Source organism: Plectropomus leopardus, chromosome 8 (assembly GCF_008729295.1).
Source record: "Plectropomus leopardus isolate mb chromosome 8, YSFRI_Pleo_2.0, whole genome shotgun sequence".
NCBI classification, from domain to species: Eukaryota; Metazoa; Chordata; class Actinopteri; order Perciformes; family Serranidae; genus Plectropomus; species Plectropomus leopardus.
The window spans coordinates 17,189,106-17,213,531 of NC_056470.1; the positions used below are offsets into that span (position 1 = coordinate 17,189,106).

The window sequence follows — 24,426 nt, forward strand, 5'->3', positions numbered from 1 at the left end:
CCTAAAATTCAGGAAATGTCCCGAAATCCCAGAAATGTGTATGGGGCTCTTGCTACTGGCCCCTGACCTTCTGTCATTTTGCAAAAGTGGGCCCCAAGCAAAGCAAGTTGAGTATACCTTGTGTATAAAGTGTGCGACTCTGAAGTATAATCCACAACATAACATCCGGGTTTTTAACAACGTGAAGGTATTCTTCAAAATAAAAGTGATTTATGTCATGCTTTCCTTCCTCACGCAAGTGTTACAACTTTTACTGTGAAGTTTCAGCGCACACCGGAAATGTCTGACATTATTGTGGCACGCTCCTTCCTCCTCCTCCTTCCCTGTGTGCAAGTCGGCTAAGCTAGCTAGCGAAACAAACTCTTTCAAACCTTGTAGTGTAATTATTATGAATTGATTGATCCGTATAGTGTATTTTATTTCTTTCTCCGCAGCCCAGATAACAAACAACCAACAACATGAATATACGAAACGCAAGGGTAAGTGTGCTGAAATGCTCTCGTCAGCCATGCTGTTTCTACTAGCTAGCTAAGCTAGCATAGCTACTACAGCCTGCTCGTAAGCTGTCCAAATATCGCTGATTTAAGGGTTAACATTGTTACACGGACCTTTTTATGACACTCAGTTTTTTGTTTCAGCCGGAGGACCTTATGAATATGCAGCACTGTAACCTGCTGTGTCTTCCAGAAAACTACCAGATGAAATACTATTTCTATCACGGATTGTCCTGGCCTCAGGTGATTCACTGTGCACTGTGCTTCCTGTTTCTCTTGGTTATGCTAACATCTCTGCTCCTGTCATCTAAACCTTTATAGTGCTGGATTTTTGCATGTCTGACACTTATTGTTTGTTTGTATTTTTTCAGCTCTCATACATTGCAGAGGACGAAAATGGCAAAATAGTGGGATATGTGCTGGCAAAAATGTGAGTATCTGTGAACATATTTACTCATATGACACCAGTTGCACTAAGGAGTTATATAATATGTTGCAAAAATATATTTTTTGTCAATAGGGAGGAGGACCCTGATGATGTACCTCATGGACACATCACATCTCTTGTGAGTGTGGACTTAGAGACACCTCATACATCTCATCCATAATATATACAGTGTGAGATATTTTATTTGGTTCTCTGGGACAACAAAACCCTCATCTGTGTCTTCCAGGCTGTGAAGCGCTCCCACAGACGTCTTGGCCTGGCTCAGAAGCTGATGGACCAGGCCAGCCGGGCCATGATAGAAAACTTCAATGCTAAATATGTCTCACTTCACGTTCGCAAAAGGTGCTGTTGGCTAAGTGTGCATTTTGTCTTTGTGCACAGGTTCTGACTTTGTGTGATTGTTTTCAAGGGACTTACCAAACTTTTCTCTCCACCGCAGCAACCGAGCAGCCCTGCACCTGTACTCAAATACTCTCAAATTCCAGTAAGTCTGTTTATGTATAAAGTGGTATCTGCCTACAGCTGGTATTGCCGACTGAGAGGTGACAAGAATTTGCAGCACAAAGGCGGCATAGATGTCTGGTAGCTCAGAAATAATAATTATAAATCAAATGTAAGTAGTAGGTAGTGCAAACTTTGCTTGGGGACTTAGTCATAAGTTCAAGTTCCCCTCAAAGGTTCCAGACACCAAAAGTGAAATCTCTAAATGTTGCCAGTTATTTGGGATTTTTTCTCTTTTAGATAGTTCTGCAGGAATGACGTTTTTTTTGTTGACTAACTTGGAATTTGTTTTCACCTTGATTTCCTCAACAAAAAGTTATTGGGATTTGTCCATTGGATTTTGGATTACTGGAGAAAGTAATCTCTCGGATAAGATTTCAGACATCCAACCAAAGACCCATTTATAAAATCTCACTGACTTTGAGATAAATAAACCAGAATTGAAAAAATGCAAACACATTTCCAGGTTTTAGGACTTAATCCTGCAGCACCCTATTTATCAGGTTTAGTTTAAAATCAAATGCTGTGTAAAGTTTTAGTTCCCAACATAATGTAACATAATATTTGGCCTAAAAATTAGTCACCAATCAATATATTAGGCCTTTAAAACACTGAAATTTCTGTATAAAAAACAAAACTCCTTCCAGGTTTCTGAAACCCCCAAATTCTGAGTAAAAAGATGCAAAGGATATGACCTCAGCATCCTCAATAGCAGCTACAGCTCTGACTTTTACATTTCTGTTCTGACTGTAACTGATGTGATATATTGATCCTCCACAGGATTAGCGAGGTAGAGCCTAAATACTACGCAGATGGGGAAGATGCCTATGCCATGAAGAGAGACCTAGCCCACATGGCTGATGAGGTGACTTAATTTTCTGTGTTTATTTGCTATGTCAACACATGTTGGTGCTACACTGACATTATTTTCACCAGTTCCTCAAATCTATAGGAGACATGTAACATCACTGAACACAGATGAGCAGACTAACTTTGAATTTTGTGTTTCTGTTAATATGTCCCAAAGCTGAGAAAGCCTGGAGTGCGTGTTTCGGGCCAGGAGGCACCGTCTGGCCAAAGCCCGTCGGGGTCTGGGGACCAGGAGAGAGAGAACGAGAGAGACAGCGGAGGAGAGAGCAAAGAGTTGAGTGAAGTCAGCGAGGCAACGGAAAGCACAGACGTTAAAGATTCTTCGTCTGATTCACAGTGACACCGCAGTCGTAGACATTTTTAAATTTATTCTTCACTTCCTCTTTTTATCTCAATTTGACAGTATCTCTGGCTTTACAAACTGACTATCTCTGCGTCAAAGCCATTACAACATTTCCATCAGAGGTTTTTCTTAAATCTCATTTTCCACTGCAGTGATGAACGAAGAGTCTTAGTAATGACGTCAATCGGGGTGTTATCTAAACGAAACTAAAATTAATTACTGGTCTCAGTGTTTTTATTGGGTGGGATGTTGTCATTACCAAAAGTGGCCCAAAGCTCTGTTAGATTTAGAGAATTGAAAACAACTTCTACTTTTCAAGTTGTCTCAATTTGGCCTCTTAATTATTTAACAGAATTACTACAAATAAATCTTTCAAATAATACCTTTCGCATCACAATTTTTTTCTTTCAGTCATTGATCATAAAAGCTGCGTAAACCTTGTTTCCACGAAGCAGTCTGGTTTAGTTCAGGTTGTTGCACATTAGAACGGTTATTTTTGCATTTGCATTATCAAAAGTTGTGGATGGTACCAATAGAACTGTACTCCGTTCTGGACTGTTTTTCCATCACCTCTCTGTTGGGATACTAAGCAAATTGATCTGATAATAAAAGGTTGAGCTAGAAACTTTGCAGTCGGTTGATTGGTAGAGAGTCAACACTTTTCTTGTTGTGGCAAGTTGGCATACATTTGTCAGCAGTAACGATAAGATGCAAATATGTTTTGTTGCCTTTTCATCTTTATTCGGTGATTGTTAGTAGCCATAGATTTAAAAAAAAACAACAAAAAAAACTATGTAATTGACTTTGCTGCACAAGGGCTACCACTGGAAATTACCAGCAACTTTTAAGGTGAAATTTTTTCAAGCATGTTATGTAATGCATGAATTAACATTGTTATTCATTTAACAGACCTTTTAATGTCAATATTTGTTACTTTGACCATTTTTACGGACTCTCTTCCATGACATTTCATTTCTTTCCACTTCATGTGCTTAAAAAATGTTTATGAATTTCAACCAGTTTATGCAAACTGCGAAAATTCCATTTCTTCCCTCAGAGGGAAAAAAAGTGGCGGCACGTCATTTCTGCACGCTCCAGCAACACTACACCCCTGCTCTGCTGTAAACACTTCAGCCCGTTTCTTTTATGTGCTGAAGATGTCGCACAACTCTGTCCTGTGGACGATCGCAATGTGCAGACATTTTTCTGCATCATCGGTGAATAGGAAACACAGCGAGTGCTGGATGGAGCAGTAATGCGGCTATTACATCTGGTAACAACCCTATCTGCATCAAAGAGTACTGTCTGCAGTGTAAAAAACACATCTATGTTTAGGTACATGTCCATACGGATGACATATTGATCTATGGGTACTAAATCAAATCAAACTGGTGGGAACGCAGCTTTAGTCATTTATTGCTGAGTATAAACCAGTAAGTTCTGATAACAGTCAACTGTTGTGGGCAAATGGTTGAGCTGTCCGTCGCCACTGTGCAGTGATGAGGTCAATGAAATGTCTAGATGTATTTAGTTAAAATGTTGTAATTTTATTGTCAAGATGTATAATAATACCATTTACATAGACAGTGAAGAGGTTACTCTTTAATTCAACTGTTACAAATATTACTTTTGTTTTACACAGTCATAGAGGTACACAAGAGCCCTAGTAAAGGTTTCCATTGATAATGAACTAGCCCCTTCAGTATGTGTAGGATCTGACTATTTCCAGCTTTGACGTCTCCTGGTGGTGGCAGCCAAAAAGACACTGTGACATACAGAATTGCTCACTGTTAGCCCACATCAAACACTTTTCACAACAGACATTTAAACAAGTTATACTAGAAAAAAAGCACAGGTCTAGTCAATAATAAATAAATCAATAAAAAATCATTAATGATGGCTGCATTCCATTCAGGGGAGGCCCTGGTGATGTCCATGCTGGCTCACTGGGCTGAAGTCATGAGTAGACCTGTCTCAGCTTACAGGGACAGTAAACGGAACTGAGTCATTGTTGATGTGATTAATTACTTTTCCTACTTTGACAAGTCAAAATGTCTGCTGTGAAAATTACACCTACAACATACTGCACCAGCTTTCAACAGGGTTGTTGCATTTTTCTACAAATAAAAACACATGCCGTCATGATAATAATGCTACATCCAGGGGATTTAAGATAAGTCAAAGCATGACAATCAACATAAAGTCAAGTTGAAAGACTTTCTGTCATGACTGATCTCTAGATTAAACCCTCTTTATTTACAGCTTAGCTAAACGTAACTGCGGAAATCGTTTGATATGAACTCATGTCAAGATTCAAAATTTGCAAAAAACTTCAAACTGAAAAGACAAAAGAGCAATTAAAAATGCACTTGTACTAGCAACTTCCCTTAATCAGAAGGCACATTCTGGCCAACCAATGTCAGTTTAAGTGGTTTTTAAATGCTGATTACACATCATCGCACTGCCTGTTAGAGGAAGGAAACAGGAGTGAGAGAGAAGTACATGACTGATAACAGCAAATAATACACAATGACATTCAAGTTCAGCTGTCATAAATTTGAAATGGCTCACATTCACACCTTCATACCATTTAAACACTTAACAGAGGTGAGAGAAGACGACAACGCTGCTGCTGTTCAAAACATGTCTGCCACGGTGATCAGATAAATTATTTAGTAGCAGCGAATTGTTTCACGTTTTTAAAACCCCCAGTGTACATGTGATGAAAGTGAGTGGAGATTTTCTCGGAATTTCTTTTTTTTAGCCTTTGTGTAACTGTTTGACGTTAGGTGTTTCCACAGTTGCAAGCCATGCATTAGTCATCATAAACTGTGGTCATAAAGTATTCAAGCAAATTGTGGATTTTACAGGCTGCCAGTCTTGTGCTAAGAATAATTCAGGAGTCTTTTTTTCCATCAACTGAACACAATAGCAACTAATTTCACATACTAGCCCGTGAATAACCAGTGCAGAGGGACTAATCAGTGAAAACAGCTGCTGTTTGATTGGGCTGAAAACCTGCTGTGGAGTTCAAGAGGCAGTAAGAGCGAAAGACTCTAAGGTTTTTCACTCCCCACCACACTTACACAATCACACACTGATGCCTCAAAATGAATGTGTGAGTGTGGTGATCGTTGAGAAAGAGAGAGCAGTGAGTGAGAGAGAGTCAGAGAGATGACTTCCACTCCACCCACATCCATCCGTGTCCAATGTGAGGGGGAGGTGAAACAGTTGAGAGCTTACTGTGCTATTAACTGGCATTATTTAGCTGCCTCAGTCTGGAGAAGACACCAGTCAAAACTGCTCCCCATCAGGTAGGACTCCATTTGTGGATGCATGAATTTTTTATTGATTTCTTTTCGCTGACCTGTATTACCAAAATGAGACAGGTTGTCAGTTTAGCTCTAATAAGTGTTTGTACTGCGAAGCAAGTGCTCTTATGAAGGATCGTTATTATTGGCTTCAGAAATAGCCCTTAGGCCATTAATGTCTCATGGCTCAGGCAGCATCTAAATGTGTTTCTACTTGTGGAAACTCAAAGAGAAACACCCAGACTCGCTGGAATAGCAAATGAAGAGAACCAGTTGCTGTATAAGTTTAGGAGTATATCTTTATATTATAAAGTATTGAAGCAGATTGTGACGACAGGAGGTTGTGATTCGTTGCTGATCACACAGAGAAAGAATGAATGGAAAAGGGTGACATAGGCTGGAAAAATGAGACACTCTCCTCAGTCTCCTTTCTACAACGAGTTTTGGTTTTGCTGTCATGCAGCAGACTCATTTTAGCAGGTCAGTTGGTAAATGTCTCTGTAGGAAAGGAGCAGAGAGTTCAGCTGAAGAGAATGCTGATGAGTGATGTTTGGCTTTTGAAAAAAGGGGAAGTCAAGGGGTAAAAAGAGAGAATTTGTGTGGTGATTGTGCACAAAGGGCTATGATCCAGCAAGAAAACACCCTGCTCTTCCCCTTTCTGATGAGCACAAAATGTCGTCCTCATAAATTATATTTTGCAGACATCAGTGACTAAGTTCTTTCTCAATTAGTCAAAGGCCTATGAATGATCATGTGTTTAGATGACTTGTTATGTCTTGCACTGTTGGGTTCTGTCAAATACTATGATGAATATGTCACGTAACCAAAACCAAAGTCTCTCAAATAAATGTCTTTCAGTGATGTTTATTCTGTCAAAAGCCTGTACTCAGTCAGATAAACCTACCAACCAAATTTCTTTAGCCTAAAGAAACTGAATACACTTTGTGATAAGGTTCTTAGTCATCCAGTTAGTAGAGTATCACGAATAAGTGTACGGAAAGCAGCTGGATTTTCTGTTTCATGTCATATGTCATGGGTAGAACCACCTGTACTCTTGAGATCAAACATCCCCACAGAGTTGTATGCCTTGTGGTTCACCCTATTTTTAGGGCAGCTACGATGTTGCTAGAGCTATTTTTGCACCTCATGCAATTCTGCAGCATGACCCGTGCAGCAGGCAGCACATGCCAACTGGTTTTGTAGTTGCCTGCCGTTCAGCAGAGCGTTGCAGTGGACGGCTTACCAGTTTGAAGAGATGTGTTACAGTAAGCTGAACATGCTCTTTTCACTCTTTCTGTGGCAGGAGGAAGTTAGCATGCTCTGTTGTGGGGGGCAGGGGGGCAGGGTTAAGTGCTAAGAGTGTGAAAGTTGGAGGAGACAGGAGGCATGCTTGGGTGCAGAAGACCTTGACATTTACTTATGCACACAAAAAAATCACTATGAGCAGCTGATATTTCATACAACGTGGTGAGATATTCACTTTCTTTATCCAGAATTCCACCCAACTGGAGCAACAATGACTTCACATGTGAAACTCCGGAAGGAGAGGGTCGGCACGGTGGACTATGACACGCAAATCAAAGGTAATTACTTTTAGTTGCACCAGTTTAACAACCCCTCCCTCTTTATCACACCCCATCTAAACTATGATCAGCATGTGTTTTTGTGGGGGAAAATTATATGTAGAATCCGTTTCTCACCCACAGCAAGGGTTTCAGAATGAGTCTCATTCTCTTGTATGTGTTGTTATTCTTTCATACCCTCTATTTTTCCTGTTCAGAGGTGCGTTGCCAGCTTGTAGACCAGCTGAAGGTGTTAGACTTGCAACTTGAGCAAAAGAGCCAGCAGCTGCAGGACCTGACAGACTACCTGCGGCGGCGGGGGGAGATTGAAAATGAGTACGCCCGTTCTCTTGAAAAACTCGCTGAAAGGTTCACTTCGAGGATCAAGAGGTAAAGGCAATTTAGCACATAATGTACTAAATCAACAGTTCCTATGAGGACACTGTTGCGAAGCATTCCTGGTTGTATCTTACAAAATTATCTTGCGTCTTGCTCAGGAAGGAGCCCAGTAGTCACTCGGTGGCCCAGGTCTGGCTGGCTCTGCTGTCCCACACCCGCCAAGAAAGTAAGGACCACAATGGACTGAGTGAGCACTGCAGCAACTTTCTCATCCAGCCCCTCACACACTGCCTGGAATACACACAGCGCCTTGCCAGAAAGGTACGAACATTGGCACTGGCACCCACCAAGCACAGACATAGTCTTTCATTAGGCAGTCGGGACTAGTCTGTGCATGTACAGCGCAATTTGCCTGACTGCTTCACTACCATTTTCCTTTTCTCACTCTAACCCCTGCATTTCCCTTGAACTCTTAACAGTAAATCATTTGTTGCTTGTTGTGTTCCTTCCGTTTTATACCATCTCACTTTGTGGTTATTTTTACTCTGCACCCTGTTTCCAGAGTAAAGACATCTGTACCCAGCTGCAGGATGGACTGCTCAAGCTTACCACAGAGCTACAGACTGTGAGTGAGAAACCAGCTGCCCAAAACATTTTATGTTCCCCTAAACAAATAAAGTAAAGGACTGTTATATGTGCTTGTGTGCAGACATGGCGGACATACTACCAGTACCACTCTGACTATGTGTGTGCAGAGGGGAAACTGAAGGAGGCAGAGAAACAAGAGGAAAAGCAGAAACAGAGTGCTAAGAAATTGGAGAGGTTGATAGAAAAAGTAAATATCCTGTCATGTGTAGTGTTTTGTGCATGCATCAGGGTTCCCAAGGTCATGACATTTCTAAAATAAGTTTTGAAATTAGAGAAGCTGTTTTCTAGGCCTGGCAATACTTTGGAACAAACACAATATTTTGAATTGGCTAATGCCATAACATGTCCTTTATTTCTAATTGAAGATCTAGCGATGCGGTTTGTGAGTGTCCAAATGTCACTCATTTTATATGATTGGCATATGCAGCTGCCTGGCAGCAGGAATATCTAACTAGCAAGTAAAGTTAGCAAGGGCCAGCAGTTTGCTTTTTCACAAATACCAGGGAAGTCTGTGTTTAATATGGACAAATATAATAATCGGCTTGAGATGTAAGATCTGCACTAAAACGTGACATATTGGCAACAGGGAGGAAGTGGCCCACTTTGTATTTATTGTATATGTAGACACAAGCACACTCCATGCTATATTTTTGCTCCAGTTTCTGCCTTACGGCATAGAACACTGGAGTAGGAGCTTATGGCACCTGATGGTTGCTATAAAGTGTCCATATCAAACTATGGAAAGTCAAGGAAAACGGAAATATTTTGGAGGTTATAAAGATTTTAAACAATGTGTGGGAACCCTGATGCATGTCGATATACTGTATGTCTATTTCACCTCTTCTGATAATTGTTTGTGTGCCATAGAGACAGGGTAAGGTCCAAGAGATCAACCTTAAGTGCAGCAAGGCCCGAAATGAATACCTCCTAAACTTGGCCGCAGCCAATGCCTCCATGAATAAGTATTACCTCCAAGACATCACTAATCTCATAGATGTGAGTGCATCATCAGTTTTTCTCTTTTTGACATTGACTACCATTGCCCCATTGGGGTAATCATGAAACTTGAAAGCATTGGAACAAAGTGTGACATTTGACCAGGTATCTCTCAAGATATCATATTTAATGATGTGCTGTTGTTATAAAAGCTTCCAAGTTATTTAGAGGGTATTGACTGAAATGTTAAATGTCTCCCTCAGTGTGCAGATGTTGGGTACCACCTCTCTTTAAGCCGGGTGATGCAGGCTTACCTGTCCAGACGATGGCGGACCCAAGAGAACCTTAGCACGGGACTGCAGCAGCTCCAAACCACCGTGTCTGGACTGGACCAGAGCCGAGACAGAGACACTCTCCTGCAGGACCACTATAACACCTTCTGTATGCCCCTTCGCTTTCCCTATCAGCCCCATGATGGAGACCAGGTCTGTATTTTTTTTTTTTTTTTTTTGTGTGTGTGTGTGTGTGCGTGCGTGCGTGCGTAAGATTATTTAGTAATTCAGCATCAACTCTAAAGTCTCATGTGTCTCTCAGGTTTCCGAGGTCAGTGCGGAGGGTGAGATGACATCTGAGCTGGAGACCAGATTCAAGCAGATACAAACCAGACTGAAAGTAGTCACTCAGGAAACGGAGGAGGTAGAGTACATCACACCACCCTTGGCACTTTTTTTTTGTGTTCAAGTAAAGATATTATGTCAAGCTTTTAAACTTGACAAAAAACAACCAAAAGTATCCAACTTAATAAGTCTTCAATTTTTAGATTGAAATTCATCAAAATTTAGACAGCAAGCCTTCATTTCATGGCAGGGATGTGTCCAATTAAAGGCCTTTTTGACCATATTAGTGTGAGTCACTAACAGGTGGAGTCCAGATTGACCCTGCCCATCATATTTCATCAGTTGTTTGTATAGAGTGCTGCAGGGATGATGTTTTTTAGACCAACCTAGAAGTTAATATCGCTGGTTCCCTCTTCAAAAAGCCAGTTTGGATTATTGCAAAAAAAAAAAAGGTCCTGTGGCAAAAGAAAAATTATGATACTTACGAGTTTTATTAAGCTAGATAATCTTCACAAAATAAGACCACCTTATGATTTTTGAAGCATAAATGCAAACACCAGAAGTAAAAAGAAAATGTTAGGCTACAAATAAACTAAACCATGGTCACATGACCTGAACGTCACCACTACTAAGCTCATCTGGAACCAGATGTTAGTATGACATCAGAAACACGTTGGACTCTTTTGTCAGGCAAATGGTAAATTTAAGTTGGAATGCATATCCTGTTGGTGATTCTACAACAAAATTTTGAAGATGTTGGATTTAGTCACTTAACTACACAATTGACAAAATATCAATGTCATCTGTCGTCAGTATTCTACGTCAAATTGATGTTGGCATTAGATGTTCTGAAATTTTGGTCAGTTGACATCACAACCTAAAATCCAACAAATACCAACAGTTAAGTGGTGGCCACCCGGGAGTGTTTGTGTTTGGCATGATGACATTTATTGTCACAGACAACCTCTGCAGTCTCATGAAGCTGTGTGATAGCAACCCCCTTTTTTAAGACGCGTAAAAGCTTCAGAATTCATGAGTAGGGTTTTTATGTCGTGGAACATAAAGTGAAAATGTTTTACACTTGTGTAAATCACAGTCCTCATCTTATTCGTTTAACCTTAACTTTAAAACAAGGGAACCAGAAGTGCAAAATGCTAACTCATTTCTGGGTTTTTCCACAGTACCATAATTCACATGCTGAAATTGTAATTCTGACCTTTTAACAGGAACTTGAATGCAGCATTAGTGCAGTTACATTGTCAGTTCACCATCGCCATGGGAACTTGCACCAGTGTCAGGGCATCATCAAAATTCAAGAATAAGTCCATGGGAATGAACATAATTGAGTGCAGTATTGCCAAAGCATGATATTCAGATACTGTCTCTGCCACTGTCATACAGGCTAATGAGAGCATGTTGACAGCTCAGTCGTCCCTGCTGGAGAGTATCGGGGATGATGATCTGGAGCCTGGCAGTGGTTCGTCTCAGGAGGGCAGCACTGAGAACCTAACAGTAAAGCCCAGTGTGGCCCGCCGCAGGGCCAACATGCAGGAGATAGAAAACCTCTACTTCACTGTGAGTCACTCTTTTAAAGTATTAAACCAGAATAGCACACTGTTTAGAGGAGGTTTTTAATGGTATGCAGACGTGTGTTTTGCTTGGGTTTTGGTTGACAATTATGACGAGACATGACAGTGACTGATGGTGACAGCATGACAATGGCGATAAATCGCATCTGATTTCTTTTACAGAGAGTAAAAGAGTACCTCTTAGGCAGTTCTCTGGTATCTAAACTGCAGGCCAAACATGACCAACTGAAAGTGGCTGTGGAAAAAGGTATCACTTCTGCATTTAACACAAAACAATGAAAAAAAACAAACAAACCTGCTGACCCAAAGTGTCATTGCAATTGATGCATTGTGAGCTATTATTCTTCACTAAATTGAATTTCCTTTTTTTTTTTTTTTTTTTACCTGTAGGCAAGGTATATGGTTATTTTTTATTTATTCTGGTATATTTCCTCTTACTGGTTGTTTCTCTTTTTCGCTATGTGTTTTTTTCCATCTCAGCAGGAGCATCAAATGGACATCAGTTGAGGTACAGATGTGTGTTCCTGGTTTTATTTTGACCTATGCAGCTTGATACACAATTGTAACATAATGGGGTTTCACTGTGTCTTCACATTATGGTTTCTGGCTCTGCAGGCACAATGGAAAGTCGATGCGTATCAGGAGGAATCACTCAAGTGGCAATTTGTTGCACAACCACAAACTTTTCAATGGTGACATGCTATCCTTTATACAGGTATCATGATCCCACTATCTCACAATTTCCTCCGTCAGCTTTTCTCTCTTGAGATTTTCAATCTAGTTTTCCTTTTCCAGCACATCAGTTATCAATGTTGACTGTTGAAGTTTGTGAAATTAACCACTAAATTTGTTCCCGTCAGGCATCAGGACAACAGATTCCAATTGTCGTGGAAAGTTGTATTTGCTTTATAAACCTCAATGGTGAGTATTCAAGACTGCAACTATTTGCATTGCAACTATGATGAAAAAAAAGTCATACTAACAATTACTGTGAGACTTGAAGCCACTGGATAGAGTTTGATTTAATTCCCAGCCTTAGCAGCACCAGTGGTCATATTAAAAAGCTGCATTGTGGACCACAGTGTCCTATAAGTATAATTTAAAGGTCCAGCATGTGGGATTTAGGGGGATATAGTGACAGAATATTGTTTACATATGGCCTTCTGCCACAACACAGTATTACTACTGTCTGCTGTATTTGCACTTTTTTCTTAAACTGCATTTCTTAAACTACAGACTTTACTGCATTAATGTTTAGTTGTGTTTTTGTTACATTAGAATGACCTGTTTATATCTACGTACGGAGTCGGTCCTCTCTCACAGAATCTGTCATGTTCTACTGTAGCCCTGAATGGACATATTAAACAGTTTGTTTAGGTAGGACCATACATGTTTTCAAGTTGGCCTCTGTAGTTTTCCTACATAGTTGGCACACAGGAGAAGTTTACATTTTGCATCTTCATCGTCAGATGACCCCAAATCCTTCACTGTAGACCTTTTTAAAGATTCTTTAATGCTGTTGAAATTGTACACATAGTGGCTTTAATTTGTATCTAAAACTACTCAGCTATGTAAGAGGACTGATGAACCCTAATAATCTGTCTGTTGTATCAGGCCTTCACCATGAAGGGATATTCAGAGTGCCGGGGGCTCAGATGGAGGTCAACAACCTGAGGGATGCATTTGAGCGAGGTAGGCATGTGTGTTTTTGTGTACGTGTGCATGACCTGTAAACCTGTTTTTAAAAAACAGCCCCCCTCACTGTGTGGAGCATTAATAATGTGGGGCAGTGTGCTGTTGGCTTCTCCTGCAGGAGAGGACCCCCTGGCTGAGCGGAGATATGACCTGGACTCTGTCGCTGGAGTGCTGAAGCTCTACTTCAGAAGACTGGAGAATCCCCTCTTCCCCATCGACAGCACCAGCCAACTCCTGGAGCATGCCCGTGAGTGTGTGTGTGTGTGTGTGTGTGTGTGTGTGTGTGTGTGTGTGTGTGTTGAAATGTCAAATGAACGTGACTAAGAGCGTACAACAAGAGCTTATCGTTCTGTCATCGCCCTTTCTCAGAAATAAAGAATGAGGCGGAGAGAGCGGCTCAACTCAAAATGGTCATCTCTTCCTACCCTGAGCCAGTCATCATCGTCATGAGATACCTCTTTGCGTTTCTTCATCAGTGAGTATTGTAGTCATCACCATTCAAGATATGTATGTACAAAAAGTCAGTTAGTCACTGAAAACCAAAATGTTTCTTAAGAGGAGGGAAGGACCAACGACTCATACCTGTCTGATGGAAGTGTGATAGATGTGGTTTTTCTTTCACATTGTATTTATTAGAGCAGCACATATTTACACAAGAAAATAAGGCAAACTTGGATTATGACTTTTAATTTAGGATTTTTTTTTCACAAAATAGCCAATATATCACAGAATTGTTCAAATGTATCGTATTTTATTAGTGCAAAATTATGACATACTTAATAGTGATTTGATGGATACTACAAAAGCAAAAATAGACATCAGCATACAGAATCACACAAAAATAGACAAAAGGTTCGCACACAAAATTTTGTGTCTACATTGCAACAAAACAGAAGCAAACCAAAAAAAATTAAGCCCCATTGAATATAGTTCAAACCAGTGTAGCTGTACTATTACTTTATTTTATTTTATTTAGTATAGGTTCAGTTAGTTTCCAGAGTGGGGTTGCTCATTTCAGTTTTTTTATTGTTTAAAAATGTTTAATTTTGAATTTTTAATAAAATTCAAGAAGTCAAGAAGAGGCCGTACAATACAAATAAGGAAAAAGTGAAGTAGCGTAATTTACTCACCATCATGTACAAGGACAAAGCTTTTGTTTCAACATTGAGGGGGACACACATGAAACGGGGGTTTGGGGATTCCCTTTAAGAAAATTTTGAGAAATACTTAATTTCTTGCATTCTGCTATATTATTATTATTTTTTTATTATTATATATATTATTATGCACCAATGTGTGCATTTTCTGCATTAATTTATGGTGTAAGTGTCTGTTATTTTGTCAAAATAAAAGTACTCTGCCGATTTTATGTTTTTTATTTAAAGCACATTTTCTAAATATTGATAGAGACGAGTCCCCTGTGCCCCCTCCGAAATCTACACCAATGGTCATGTAGACATCCCAGTCTCCAACATATTATGCACCAATGCCTCCTAGTGCTTCTTGTGTAGGTTTGACCAATTTGACAAAGGCTAAGAGACATTTCCTGTACATTTTTATTTCATTTTGGTAAGTTTTGTAACCACATGATGTCCTTGCTATCACACTCTGTCCTTAAGCTTTCACTATGTGCCTCAACTTTAAATTTTCGACCCTCTCTAGGCTTCAGCCCTTACGAGGACAAGTGGTTACAGACAATGAATGAATGAATCTGTCCTTCATTGTATAATGGTTTGTGTGTCTCTGCTCCCTGCTTGCAGTGTTTCTCAGTACAGTGACGAGAACATGATGCAGCCTTACAACCTGGCTGTGTGTTTTGGCCCCAGCCTGGTAAGAGGGGTTAATGATGATGATGTCGTCACCCTGCAGCCTCAGATCAACGCCCTGGTGAAAAACATCATCCTCCAGCATGAGAGCATCTTCCCCAGCCAGAGCGAACTACAAGGACCGGTGTACGAGAAATGCATGACGATGGAACAGGTTGACGGGTAAGAGAGATGTTCATACACATAACCTGGATACAATTGATGGTGGAATGATTATTAACTGAGGGTGTTTGTTGTCACAGTGAGCCTATCATTGAAGAGGGAGATGTGGACTCAGAGTACGCCAGTATCAAAGATGGTAAGTTTTATGTTTATCAGAGTTTATCACTTCTCTCTGAGGCTGCGGTGGTGTCTCTGAATGGAATTAAAGAATATATAGTGGTTTTACAGTGTTTGAAACAGGATCCTCAGCTGACAACAGCACCAGCTCATCTGCAGCACCAACACAGAGAAAAGCAGAGCGACCGAGAGCCAACAGCGGTGGTTCGATTGACAAAAGTAGGTTAACAGCTGGGCCAGTTGGGGGCGGCATCGCTTCAAGTGGAAAGTTAATGCTCCAGATTCCCGTTGGACCCCAGTGCAAGCCACGACGGGGCCACTCTCCTGCCTATGTGCACAGAGAGTGAGTACCACTGAATATTGCAGCGTTACAACTGATTTATGTTTGTGTGAAAAATGAATATTCACTGTTTTCTGACATCTTTCTTTTTCCATACAGAAAGCAGGAAAACATGTCTTCTGAGGATTTTGCTGTTCAAGTAGACAAGGTCTGTCTTGCCTTTCATTTGAAATGACAGATTTCCACTATTCGATAAGGCTCCCTTTTATAGAGGGTTTTAAGTTGTAAATAATGGCTTTTAAGGGCATTTTTTTCCTCTTACCTAAAGTGCTATTTATCTCTCTAGACTGTTTTGGTGTGAGATGCTGCAGCAGCCATACGTGTTGTAAAACCCTTCAATGACTTATTAACAGACGGGCAAGTCTGTAGTTGCAATTGTTGTAATCCAACAAGTTGCTGATGAATGAATTTCGGTCCAGATGTTGTGCAGCACTTTTCCACAGGGTGAGAGGCTTAACGATCCTTTAGAGAGGTTTTTCTGATGAACTAAAGGGCTTAAAAGGCAAATCAAGTTATATTCCATAAGAGGATAAAATCATGCAAAGATTGTTCACAACCTAGAAACCCAAAAGTTCAGTTCACATCAGTATATTTATATGCATAAAGTGATTGGTTTACAACTTACAAACGTTTATAAAATCTCTTATTAGAAAGTAGCACCAAATGATTGCTGATTTAACATCAACAGTATGTTATGGCTTTCGTACAGACATATTCAGAATCTCTCGAGCCAAAGGGAGAGCAGAGAACAAAGAGAGTTTTGTCTTTTCTCTCTCATCACCGTTGTTTATTTCATCTCACAGGAGGTCTGTCGCCAGATGGACTCGGTGTTCATGGAGCTTCTCTCGCGGAAAGCACTGCAGGATTCCTCCTCCACCACCTCCTCTCCCTCTGCCCAGGCTCCCCAAAAGAAAGAGAAGCGGGATGGACGCAAGGGGAGAGGCGCTGGGCTCTTCAGAGCAGCAGATCCACTGGACTGAGAGGACCAGCATCAGTCGATGACATGAAGAGAGAGAGAGAGAGAGAGCAATGATACAAATTAAAATGGAGGTGTAGGGTGATGTGCTCTGACAGTAGCTTTCAGCACATCTATTTCTAGAAAGCTGAGGTCACTGACCCATGGTCACGTCTCTGAGGTCTGTGTCCCTTGGCTCTGGCTTCTCTCCACAGCGTGGCTCCTCACTCTTTCACTCATGTTCTGTACAGCAGAGCCCTGCTGCGACTGCAGACCTGCGGTACAATCTGCAAACTGTGGATTACTTGAAATGCACAGATGTGTTTGTGCGCAGCTGAATGTGGTTATGCAACTTAGGGCTTTATATCTGCATCTGTGTAGGTGTTGATATTCAACTGTTTCCAGCTTAAGCCGAATTTTCTCAGTCAGCGTACACATCTATATAAAATTTATGCATACATTCTTCATCAAAAGTATGTTTGCCTAAATGAGAGGAATACACATACTAAACAAAAAAACTGTGAATACTGTAGCTGTAATGGATTTTTATATACTGATTATTTGTAACTTGTTTCACACTTTATGATTTATCTGTATATCTAGACTACATGCCAAATAAATATGTCTATTCTGACTGCTTTTTTGGTCATAAGTATTAGTACTAGAAAATGTGGGACATTTAACTTAATTTATAATGTATAAGCAATATGTTTACGATAAATTCAATTTTATACTTATGTTTCAAATTTATGACAATTTTACACTCAAGTTTAACATTATGGTTAGTTTAACACAATATATAACCTTTTACTCAAATTCAAAAAGTAGCTGAATGTTATGATGGTGGTTAAAAAACTGTTAAAGATTTGAATATCTAAGATACATAATTTTGTTGGATATAACATGTAACATTTTGATATGTACTTCTTTAATCATATTAAATATACGGGTATATATGGTTTAGCCATGGCCTCTGTCAATCTGTACCTTTTAAATTGTCTCAAATAGCCAAAGGGGGTTATATTCTTGGGGTTTTGGAAAATGCAAATGACTTTTCATTAAATAGTTTTGTCAGTACATTGTAGTTAAAGTTTAAAAAGTAAATTAACTGGTTTTGTTGTAAAATGCCCCCTGTGACTCCTACAATATTAAGAAAAAAGGCTGAGAAGACCATAGACCACAGGATTTGCTTTGCATATGCTTAATTAAATTATCTACTTGTCAAAGAAAAGGATTAGATGAAAAGGAAGTTCTGTTTTGACAATGGAAGGAACGCTTTTTTCCACAGCTTTAACAAAAATATGTACAAAATAAGTCAGACAAACAAGAACACAAACACACATGAGAGCACGAAAAATTGACATTCTACACAAAACATAAAAAATACTAAGAAATAATCATAATATCAATACATAAATCAATCCAAATCTTTAGTTAAAAAAACAGAAAAGAAAAGAAAAAAGAATGGATACAGACAGAAACAAAAGCAGGCAAACAAAAATAATTCTTTTTTTTTTTTTTTTGATAACCCATCCGCAACCCCCCACCCCCCTAAACCTGACAGTGTACACAGGACAAAGCAGATCAGACACAGCAAGGGCCTGAAAGCCTAAATAAAAAAAAATTAGAATAAAACAATAAATAAATAAATAATAATAATAATAATAAAAGTAAATATAATAAAATTAAATAAACAAAAAATTAAGGAGGAATTAACCCAAATGAAGAGGAAGAAGTAGTCATAATAAAAATAAGTAAAAATAGGAGAAAAAAAAAACACTCAATAAACTACCCACCCCGTTCCCCAACCACCCAGGAATCCACGATGAGCAAACAAAATAATTCATATTCTTATTATAACGGTAGATTTCGCCGAATAAGTTTTTGTAATAATCTTAAAATCTTTTTTTTTTTTTTTGTTATTCATAAGAGCAAGAGAGATGAAAACAATCAAGAAAGATAGAAAGAGGTGTGGACCTATACATGTTTTTATATCCCCCATTAAAATAAAAAAAACCCAACATAGTTAAAACATTTGTTACTTGTATTATCATAACAAAAATGTAGCCTCAGATGACGTGTCGACACAGAGTAGTTACCCAGTATGCTCTGCGGCTAAACAGTCCACGTCATTAGTGCGCAGGCGCAGAGGTGTCGCAGCGCTGAGCTGAGGTGGACTTCTTCCTTTCAGTCAGTGTGAAGCAGCAGAGCAGTCCAGCAGCTGGACCTCAGGAACAACTAAAAACCTCACTGAAAACCTCCTGGACATCGTGATGATTCGGATAGCCGCCTTCCTCGCTCTGCTGGTGGTCGCCTGCTCGGGTAAGTCATTTTGGGACCGACGGGAGACATTTACCGGGTTAAATTAGCCTGCAATGCTAACCAACCTTAGCTAAGAGCTAGTTCATCAACTTGTCTTCAAATGTAGGTGAAATATAAGTCCTGGAGAAATGTGTGCGGAGTGTTAATACTGTGCAGGTGACTCATTGGTGTGCGGGACTTAAACTAACCTCTGCTCACGGTGTGTTGACAGGAGAGAGCTGCACAGACCCAGCCATCACTCCGTCGGCCTACACCACCTCTGACGCCGTCATCTCCTCTGAGTCTGTCTTCATCGTTGAGCTCAGCCTGGCCTGTGCCAACGGAGCACAGGTACCTCCTCCAACACGTCCATCACACAGTATGATTACTGAATGATTTTATCAGGCAGCTGACTGGGTAATCAATCAATCAGTCAGTCAATCAAGTCTAAGCTTATAGCACCTTTCAAACAAATTAAATGCGATTAAAAGTGCTTTGCAATTTGATTGAAGAAACAATTATTACAACAACATATGAAAAGAGTAAAAATGGATCTTAAAAAAGAAAAAGAGTATGCATAAACCATAAAATAGTGACAGTAAGACACTACATATAGGACTTTAGTGCATGTTTAAAAGCATCCATATTTTCAGCTCCTCTCAGATCCTCTGACAGGCTGCTCCAGTGTTTTGGGGCATGATCTCTAAAAGCAGAATCACCAAATGTTGTAGTCTGAGGATCTGGGGGGCCTTCCTGGTTAGTTCGCTAAAAGTATCTCTGAGGTGTAGTCTGGTGCAAGGCCCCGATGTGCCTTATAAACTCATGAAAGAATTTAAAAATCTGTGTGTAAACAAACAGGCAGTCAATGTAAAGTTTTTAAAACAGGTGTAATGTGTGCTCTCCTTCTGGTCTTAATAGTAATGATTGTTTCTGACCTCTCCAGAGTGTGACTCTGTATGCTGATGTCAATGGAAGACAGTTCCCTGTTACCAGAGGACAGGATGTCGGCAAGTACCAGGTATGGAGGACTCCTGTTCATGTGTACTGATTTAAGCACTTGTGTTTTATGGTTGGCACCAGATTATACATGACACTGAAGGAGGTTGATCTTGTAGCCACAATGAGTCAAAGATTGAGTGTTGCCCAATTGCAGTTCACTACTCTCCTATACTTATTCAGGACCACCCTGAACCTTTAATGGCCAAAGCTTTTCCTTAGGTGATGTAATTCCTGTCTGATTTTCTCATCATAATGAAGACCTCGACAGCCCTCCAGTTTTACATATGTAGAATCGCCATATGGTCATTTTCCCTTCCCCCAGTGTGATTTCTGGTAATGTCAAACGATATACACAGGTGCGATTAATTAGAGGTGACTGCAGTCAGCTCAGCAAAAACATCCTATCAGGGAGAGCTAGAGCCTCTCAAAGAAGAATCTCATGTTATAGCACACTAAGAGATGATAAGCCAAACAATGAAATTCATTCTGTTGGGATTAAGGGTATCAAGGAAATGTGTCCGGTAGACCAGTGATACTTAAAGCCCGATGGGCAAATCTGGCCCTTGATAGGGTGACAGGTGGCCCACCAGCCACTTCTAATTCAAAATGAAAATTGATTTGCACCAGGATTTTTATTTTTTAATGTAAATAAGGTGAATAAGATGCATAGCATCAAATTGAGCTGCTTTTTTTTTTTTTTAAGCACCATAGGGGTATCCCCCAGGCCTCTGTTGAGGGGAGCAGGGATACTCTTGACTGAGCCCCGAATGTCCTCAAACCCTAGAAATACACATTTATGTTACTGTACTAGGCTGCTGCGACTGGATTTACCTCTTTACCTCTATCATGAGGATAGCAAATATATAAGGTTTAAAACAAGCAATTAATTCATTATATATATCACTAAATATTATTAATGTTTGTTTACCAACTGCCCCCTGGCCTCCTGTCATATTGCAAATTGTCAAATACTTCCACAGTCCCTTTTCAAATTAACAATCTCTTAAAACCATCCTAGATTTTACCTGAGATGCATTTGTCAATATGTGATTTCTTCCCTTCCCCAGGTGTCCTGGAGTCTTCCTCACAAACAGGCCAGCTCTGGAACATATCAGGTCAAATTCTTTGATGAGGAGTCCTACAGCGCCCTGCGCAAGGTTCGTGTTTAGTGCTTAGTTTCGATAACCTCATAGTTAACTGCCACCAAGCTCCACTGTATTTTGTAAAAACCTGTCATTTTAAAAGACAATTTAAAGTTTAATTTGATTTGCATGTGTGCGTTTCTTCTGTTCCAGGCCCAGAGAAACAATGAAGATGTAAATGCCATTCAGCCTCTCTTCTCTGTCAACATTGACCACAGGGTGAGTCTCTTATAGACCCTCTAATTGAACACCTGTATGCTCAATTAGAGTTTTTGGATTTTACAAATAATGCTGTTAAAAAAACACTAAAAACCCACTGTGCACCACCACCTACCCACAAACTGCAAACAAACACAGTTTGTGACAAGCTGGTGGACACAGCTGTGGATTTAGCAGACATTTACCTCAGGATGTAGAATATTGGACATGTATTAAATGGGCAGCCAGAAGCAAAACTCTCAGTGAATGCTAATGTTTCTCTGTGCATACATGAATAGTATGCACAGAGAATGATCACCTGTCAACAATGTAACATAAAACACATTGGCACATATCCACACAAATCAAGGCCCAATAGGAAAATGAAGATGGCAGTAAGCTCTAACTGCCTCAAAATGAAATAATACAACAGACTGGCCTTCCAAAAACCATTAGTCAACAGACTTATGCTCATTTAGATGGCAACTGAACTACATTTAAAGGTCCAGTATGAATAATTTAGGGGGATATATTAGCAGAAAACGTTGTGTTTTCACTACCTTCATATTAGCGGTTTAATCTGCATACAGTGGGTCCTCTTCCACAGTCACCCATGTTCTTCTACAGTAGCCCAGAACAGACAAATCAAATACTTTCAATCAATTACTCAGTCAGTGATCATTTATGTGCCACATGGAATTATTCAAGGTACAACTCCAGTGATTCCCATCAGCTCCTTTAACTTGTGCACTGCAATGTAGTGATTCTTTGCGTCATCTTATATTGTTGCCTGCTGCTTTAATATTTCCCATGTTTCCGGATGGTTCAGGTAATCAGTGGTGTCTGGTTGTTAAATGATTTAACTGTCCACTCATTGTTGCTCCACCTGAGCATGGGTAGTGACTCCACCCTGCAGCTGGATCTACAGGGTGTAAAATCATAGCAATGATCCAGAGCATGAATGGGACGGCGCCTCACAATCCTACCATCACAAAAAGACTCACCTGATTAAATGGTGCCGTCCATAATTAAGCCAAATTTCGATGAATCAAGGGATATTACAGTTCCTGATATCCTGTTGGAAACCGATGCAGCTCGGAGATCGGCCAGTTTATTTTCCGGCGCCTGTACAACAGCTAAAGAGAATGCTAGCTCAGCTGGAGCCCATTTCTTCATCTTTTCTCGAATTTTACATTTCTAAACCTCGACCTGCCTAGCTAGCAGCTAGCAAGCAGAAGTCAGCAGGAGGAGAGTTTACAGACTGGTGAGTTTCGCGTTTTCATGTCAGCCACCATCGTTCTCCTACATACTTAGTACACTGGAGAAGTCTCAGTTGGTTGCAGTCTGCTACCTCACTGTTAGATACCACTAAATCCTACACTCTAGACCTTTTGATAGGTCAGATGCACTGGAACAAACTCAGTTGATTTGCTTGCACACTAAACCATGACTTTATAGTTGACTAGTCCAGCTTATTTAACGTCTTAATCACTAAAGCACTGGTGATACCTCATGAGGAGAAGTCTCTCAATCTGTCACCAGACTACCCAGGCGCAAGCCCACCACACTGTAATGTTGTCAATGTTGTAGACGTGCTTGATTTTTTTTTTTTCTGTCCCTCCATAATGCAGATAATGTAGGAACTTATGTAATAAGAACGTAATTGTTTTATTAATAGTAAGTGTAATGTGATTTTGTGACTTAATTAGGAGCAGTATGCACAAATGTAATGTGATGACAACACTTCTTTAAATGTTTAATTGGTCATCATTTGTGTATTATTCCTCCTCTGAACCTGTGATGAGCTTTTTTTAAATTGTAAATCTCTCTACAGGGTGCATGGAACGGCCCATGGGTGTCTACTGAGGTGGTGGCCGCCCTCATGGGTATCCTGGTCTACTACATGGCCTTCAGTGCAAAGAGCACCATCCAAGCATAAATGGGTTCACAATCACTGGATTGTTAAAGACTGAATTCTGGTGGAGCTCGACCAACTAACCATCATCCAGTGTTGTGGCGAGCCAAAAGGATTTTGCCACTTGATCTGTTCGGGGACGAGGAGAAAGAGTAGCAGTCTTTGCATTTTTCTGTTTTTTAATTCAGACTGTGTCAGTGTGCCATCAGTCTTATCAATTTTTTAGATGAATTTCCTCATGAGTTTGTCTTTTCAGAGTGGATGGGATTTTGTAATTTTTTGATAAATACCAAACAACAAACCTGGACACTATAAGAAAATAAATATGGATCACATCCTGAATTCAGTCCTGCTTAAAAGACGTTGCTACTTCTGGACCAGATTACCTTTTGTCCTTCTGTGTGGATGCATTGGTGGGAGTGGGACTTGTACAGATGTGCTGAAAACCAACAGTGCAGTGAAGACCTCACAGCACATGAATCACGTGACTGTACTGGCTGGTCTGAACAGGCCGAGTGTAAAAGTCTCTTCCAGTAAATTGAATAAATGGCTTGTTTCTCTTCCGATGTATTGTGTTGCTTCATGTGACAGTCCTGTGATGGACTGCCTCCTCTATAAATTCCTTTTTCTCCGAGACACACCGGGAGATTCATCGTCTCCTGTTCCATAGCAACATAGGCTATGAAGGTTTTTCTGTTTGTTTGCCAGTAGTAAATTAGTGTCGTCGGCATGATTCAACAATCTCTGACCTCATCTAAATCAAAGAACAAGCGCTTCCAAGCAGATTTTACTTACACACACTAATTGCTAGACAGATGAAAGATTGTTATGATATTCTTCTTAACAAGAGCTTCACTTTTAGTCCTCGTCTCCAGATCTGCCAAAAACAAAAGCCACTTAAAAACTTCCATGAAAGATTTACATCTACTTTACTGATGGAAAATTGGAAACTACAGTAGAAGAAATGATTCATATGAGAATTATTTTTGTCTTTAAAACTCTCACCCTGTGAACTCATTACTATAAAAGTTAACAAACCATGAAGTTTGACCCTGGTGTTGCTGTAAACATGTTCAGCTTAGAGGTTGTAGCTGAACTCTCGATGGACATCAAAGCTA

General features: G+C 40.0%; 3 protein-coding genes across 4 annotated transcripts; all 3 read left to right on the plus strand.

Moving 5' to 3' along the window:
- The first annotated feature begins 264 nt into the window (after positions 1-264).
- naa10 (N-alpha-acetyltransferase 10, NatA catalytic subuni) lies at positions 265-3,281 on the plus strand. Its single transcript, XM_042491720.1, has 8 exons — positions 265-479; positions 639-737; positions 866-924; positions 1,015-1,060; positions 1,169-1,284; positions 1,382-1,426; positions 2,224-2,308; positions 2,471-3,281. The coding sequence occupies exons 1-8, from the start codon at positions 459-461 to the stop codon at positions 2,651-2,653; spliced, it is 654 nt and encodes a 217-aa protein (XP_042347654.1). The 5' UTR covers positions 265-458; the 3' UTR covers positions 2,654-3,281.
- A 2,501-nt stretch (positions 3,282-5,782) lies between these two features.
- LOC121946830 (rho GTPase-activating protein 4-like) lies at positions 5,783-17,461 on the plus strand. Of its 2 annotated transcripts, none has more exons than XM_042491610.1 (22): positions 5,783-5,970; positions 7,461-7,550; positions 7,748-7,919; positions 8,027-8,189; positions 8,431-8,493; positions 8,578-8,703; positions 9,384-9,512; positions 9,716-9,937; positions 10,047-10,148; positions 11,471-11,644; positions 11,821-11,905; positions 12,142-12,166; positions 12,274-12,373; positions 12,519-12,579; positions 13,273-13,350; positions 13,472-13,600; positions 13,723-13,828; positions 15,114-15,341; positions 15,422-15,477; positions 15,570-15,801; positions 15,898-15,946; positions 16,602-17,461. In XM_042491610.1, the coding sequence occupies exons 2-22, from the start codon at positions 7,484-7,486 to the stop codon at positions 16,776-16,778; spliced, it is 2,544 nt and encodes an 847-aa protein (XP_042347544.1). In that variant the 5' UTR covers positions 5,783-5,970; positions 7,461-7,483; the 3' UTR covers positions 16,779-17,461. The 2 variants fall into 2 exon arrangements, with proteins under 2 accessions (XP_042347544.1, XP_042347543.1); XM_042491609.1 differs by having other exon boundaries at positions 5,784-5,970; positions 12,139-12,166; positions 16,602-17,460.
- Positions 17,462-18,886: 1,425 nt separating this feature from the next.
- On the plus strand, positions 18,887-23,874 carry ssr4 (signal sequence receptor, delta). The gene is made up of 6 exons (XM_042492623.1): positions 18,887-19,075; positions 19,287-19,405; positions 19,998-20,072; positions 21,121-21,210; positions 21,349-21,414; positions 23,228-23,874. The coding sequence occupies exons 1-6, from the start codon at positions 19,027-19,029 to the stop codon at positions 23,330-23,332; spliced, it is 504 nt and encodes a 167-aa protein (XP_042348557.1). The 5' UTR covers positions 18,887-19,026; the 3' UTR covers positions 23,333-23,874.
- Positions 23,875-24,426: the final 552 nt, after the last annotated feature.

Coding starts and splice junctions, on each gene's coding strand:
- LOC121946830 (XM_042491609.1), top strand. CDS start 7,484: ATGACTTCACATGTGAAACTCCGGAAGGAGAGGGTCGGCACGGTGGAC. Junction 7,551..7,747: donor CTATGACACGCAAATCAAAG/GTAATTACTTTT, acceptor TTTCCTGTTCAG/AGGTGCGTTGCCAGCTTGTA. Junction 13,601..13,722: donor CCAACTCCTGGAGCATGCCC/GTGAGTGTGTGT, acceptor GCCCTTTCTCAG/AAATAAAGAATGAGGCGGAG.
- ssr4 (XM_042492623.1), top strand. CDS start 19,027: ATGATTCGGATAGCCGCCTTCCTCGCTCTGCTGGTGGTCGCCTGCTCG. Junction 19,406..19,997: donor CCTGTGCCAACGGAGCACAG/GTACCTCCTCCA, acceptor TGACCTCTCCAG/AGTGTGACTCTGTATGCTGA. Junction 21,415..23,227: donor CTGTCAACATTGACCACAGG/GTGAGTCTCTTA, acceptor ATCTCTCTACAG/GGTGCATGGAACGGCCCATG.
- naa10 (XM_042491720.1), top strand. CDS start 459: ATGAATATACGAAACGCAAGG. Junction 925..1,014: donor GGATATGTGCTGGCAAAAAT/GTGAGTATCTGT, acceptor TTTTGTCAATAG/GGAGGAGGACCCTGATGATG. Junction 1,285..1,381: donor TCACTTCACGTTCGCAAAAG/GTGCTGTTGGCT, acceptor TCTCCACCGCAG/CAACCGAGCAGCCCTGCACC.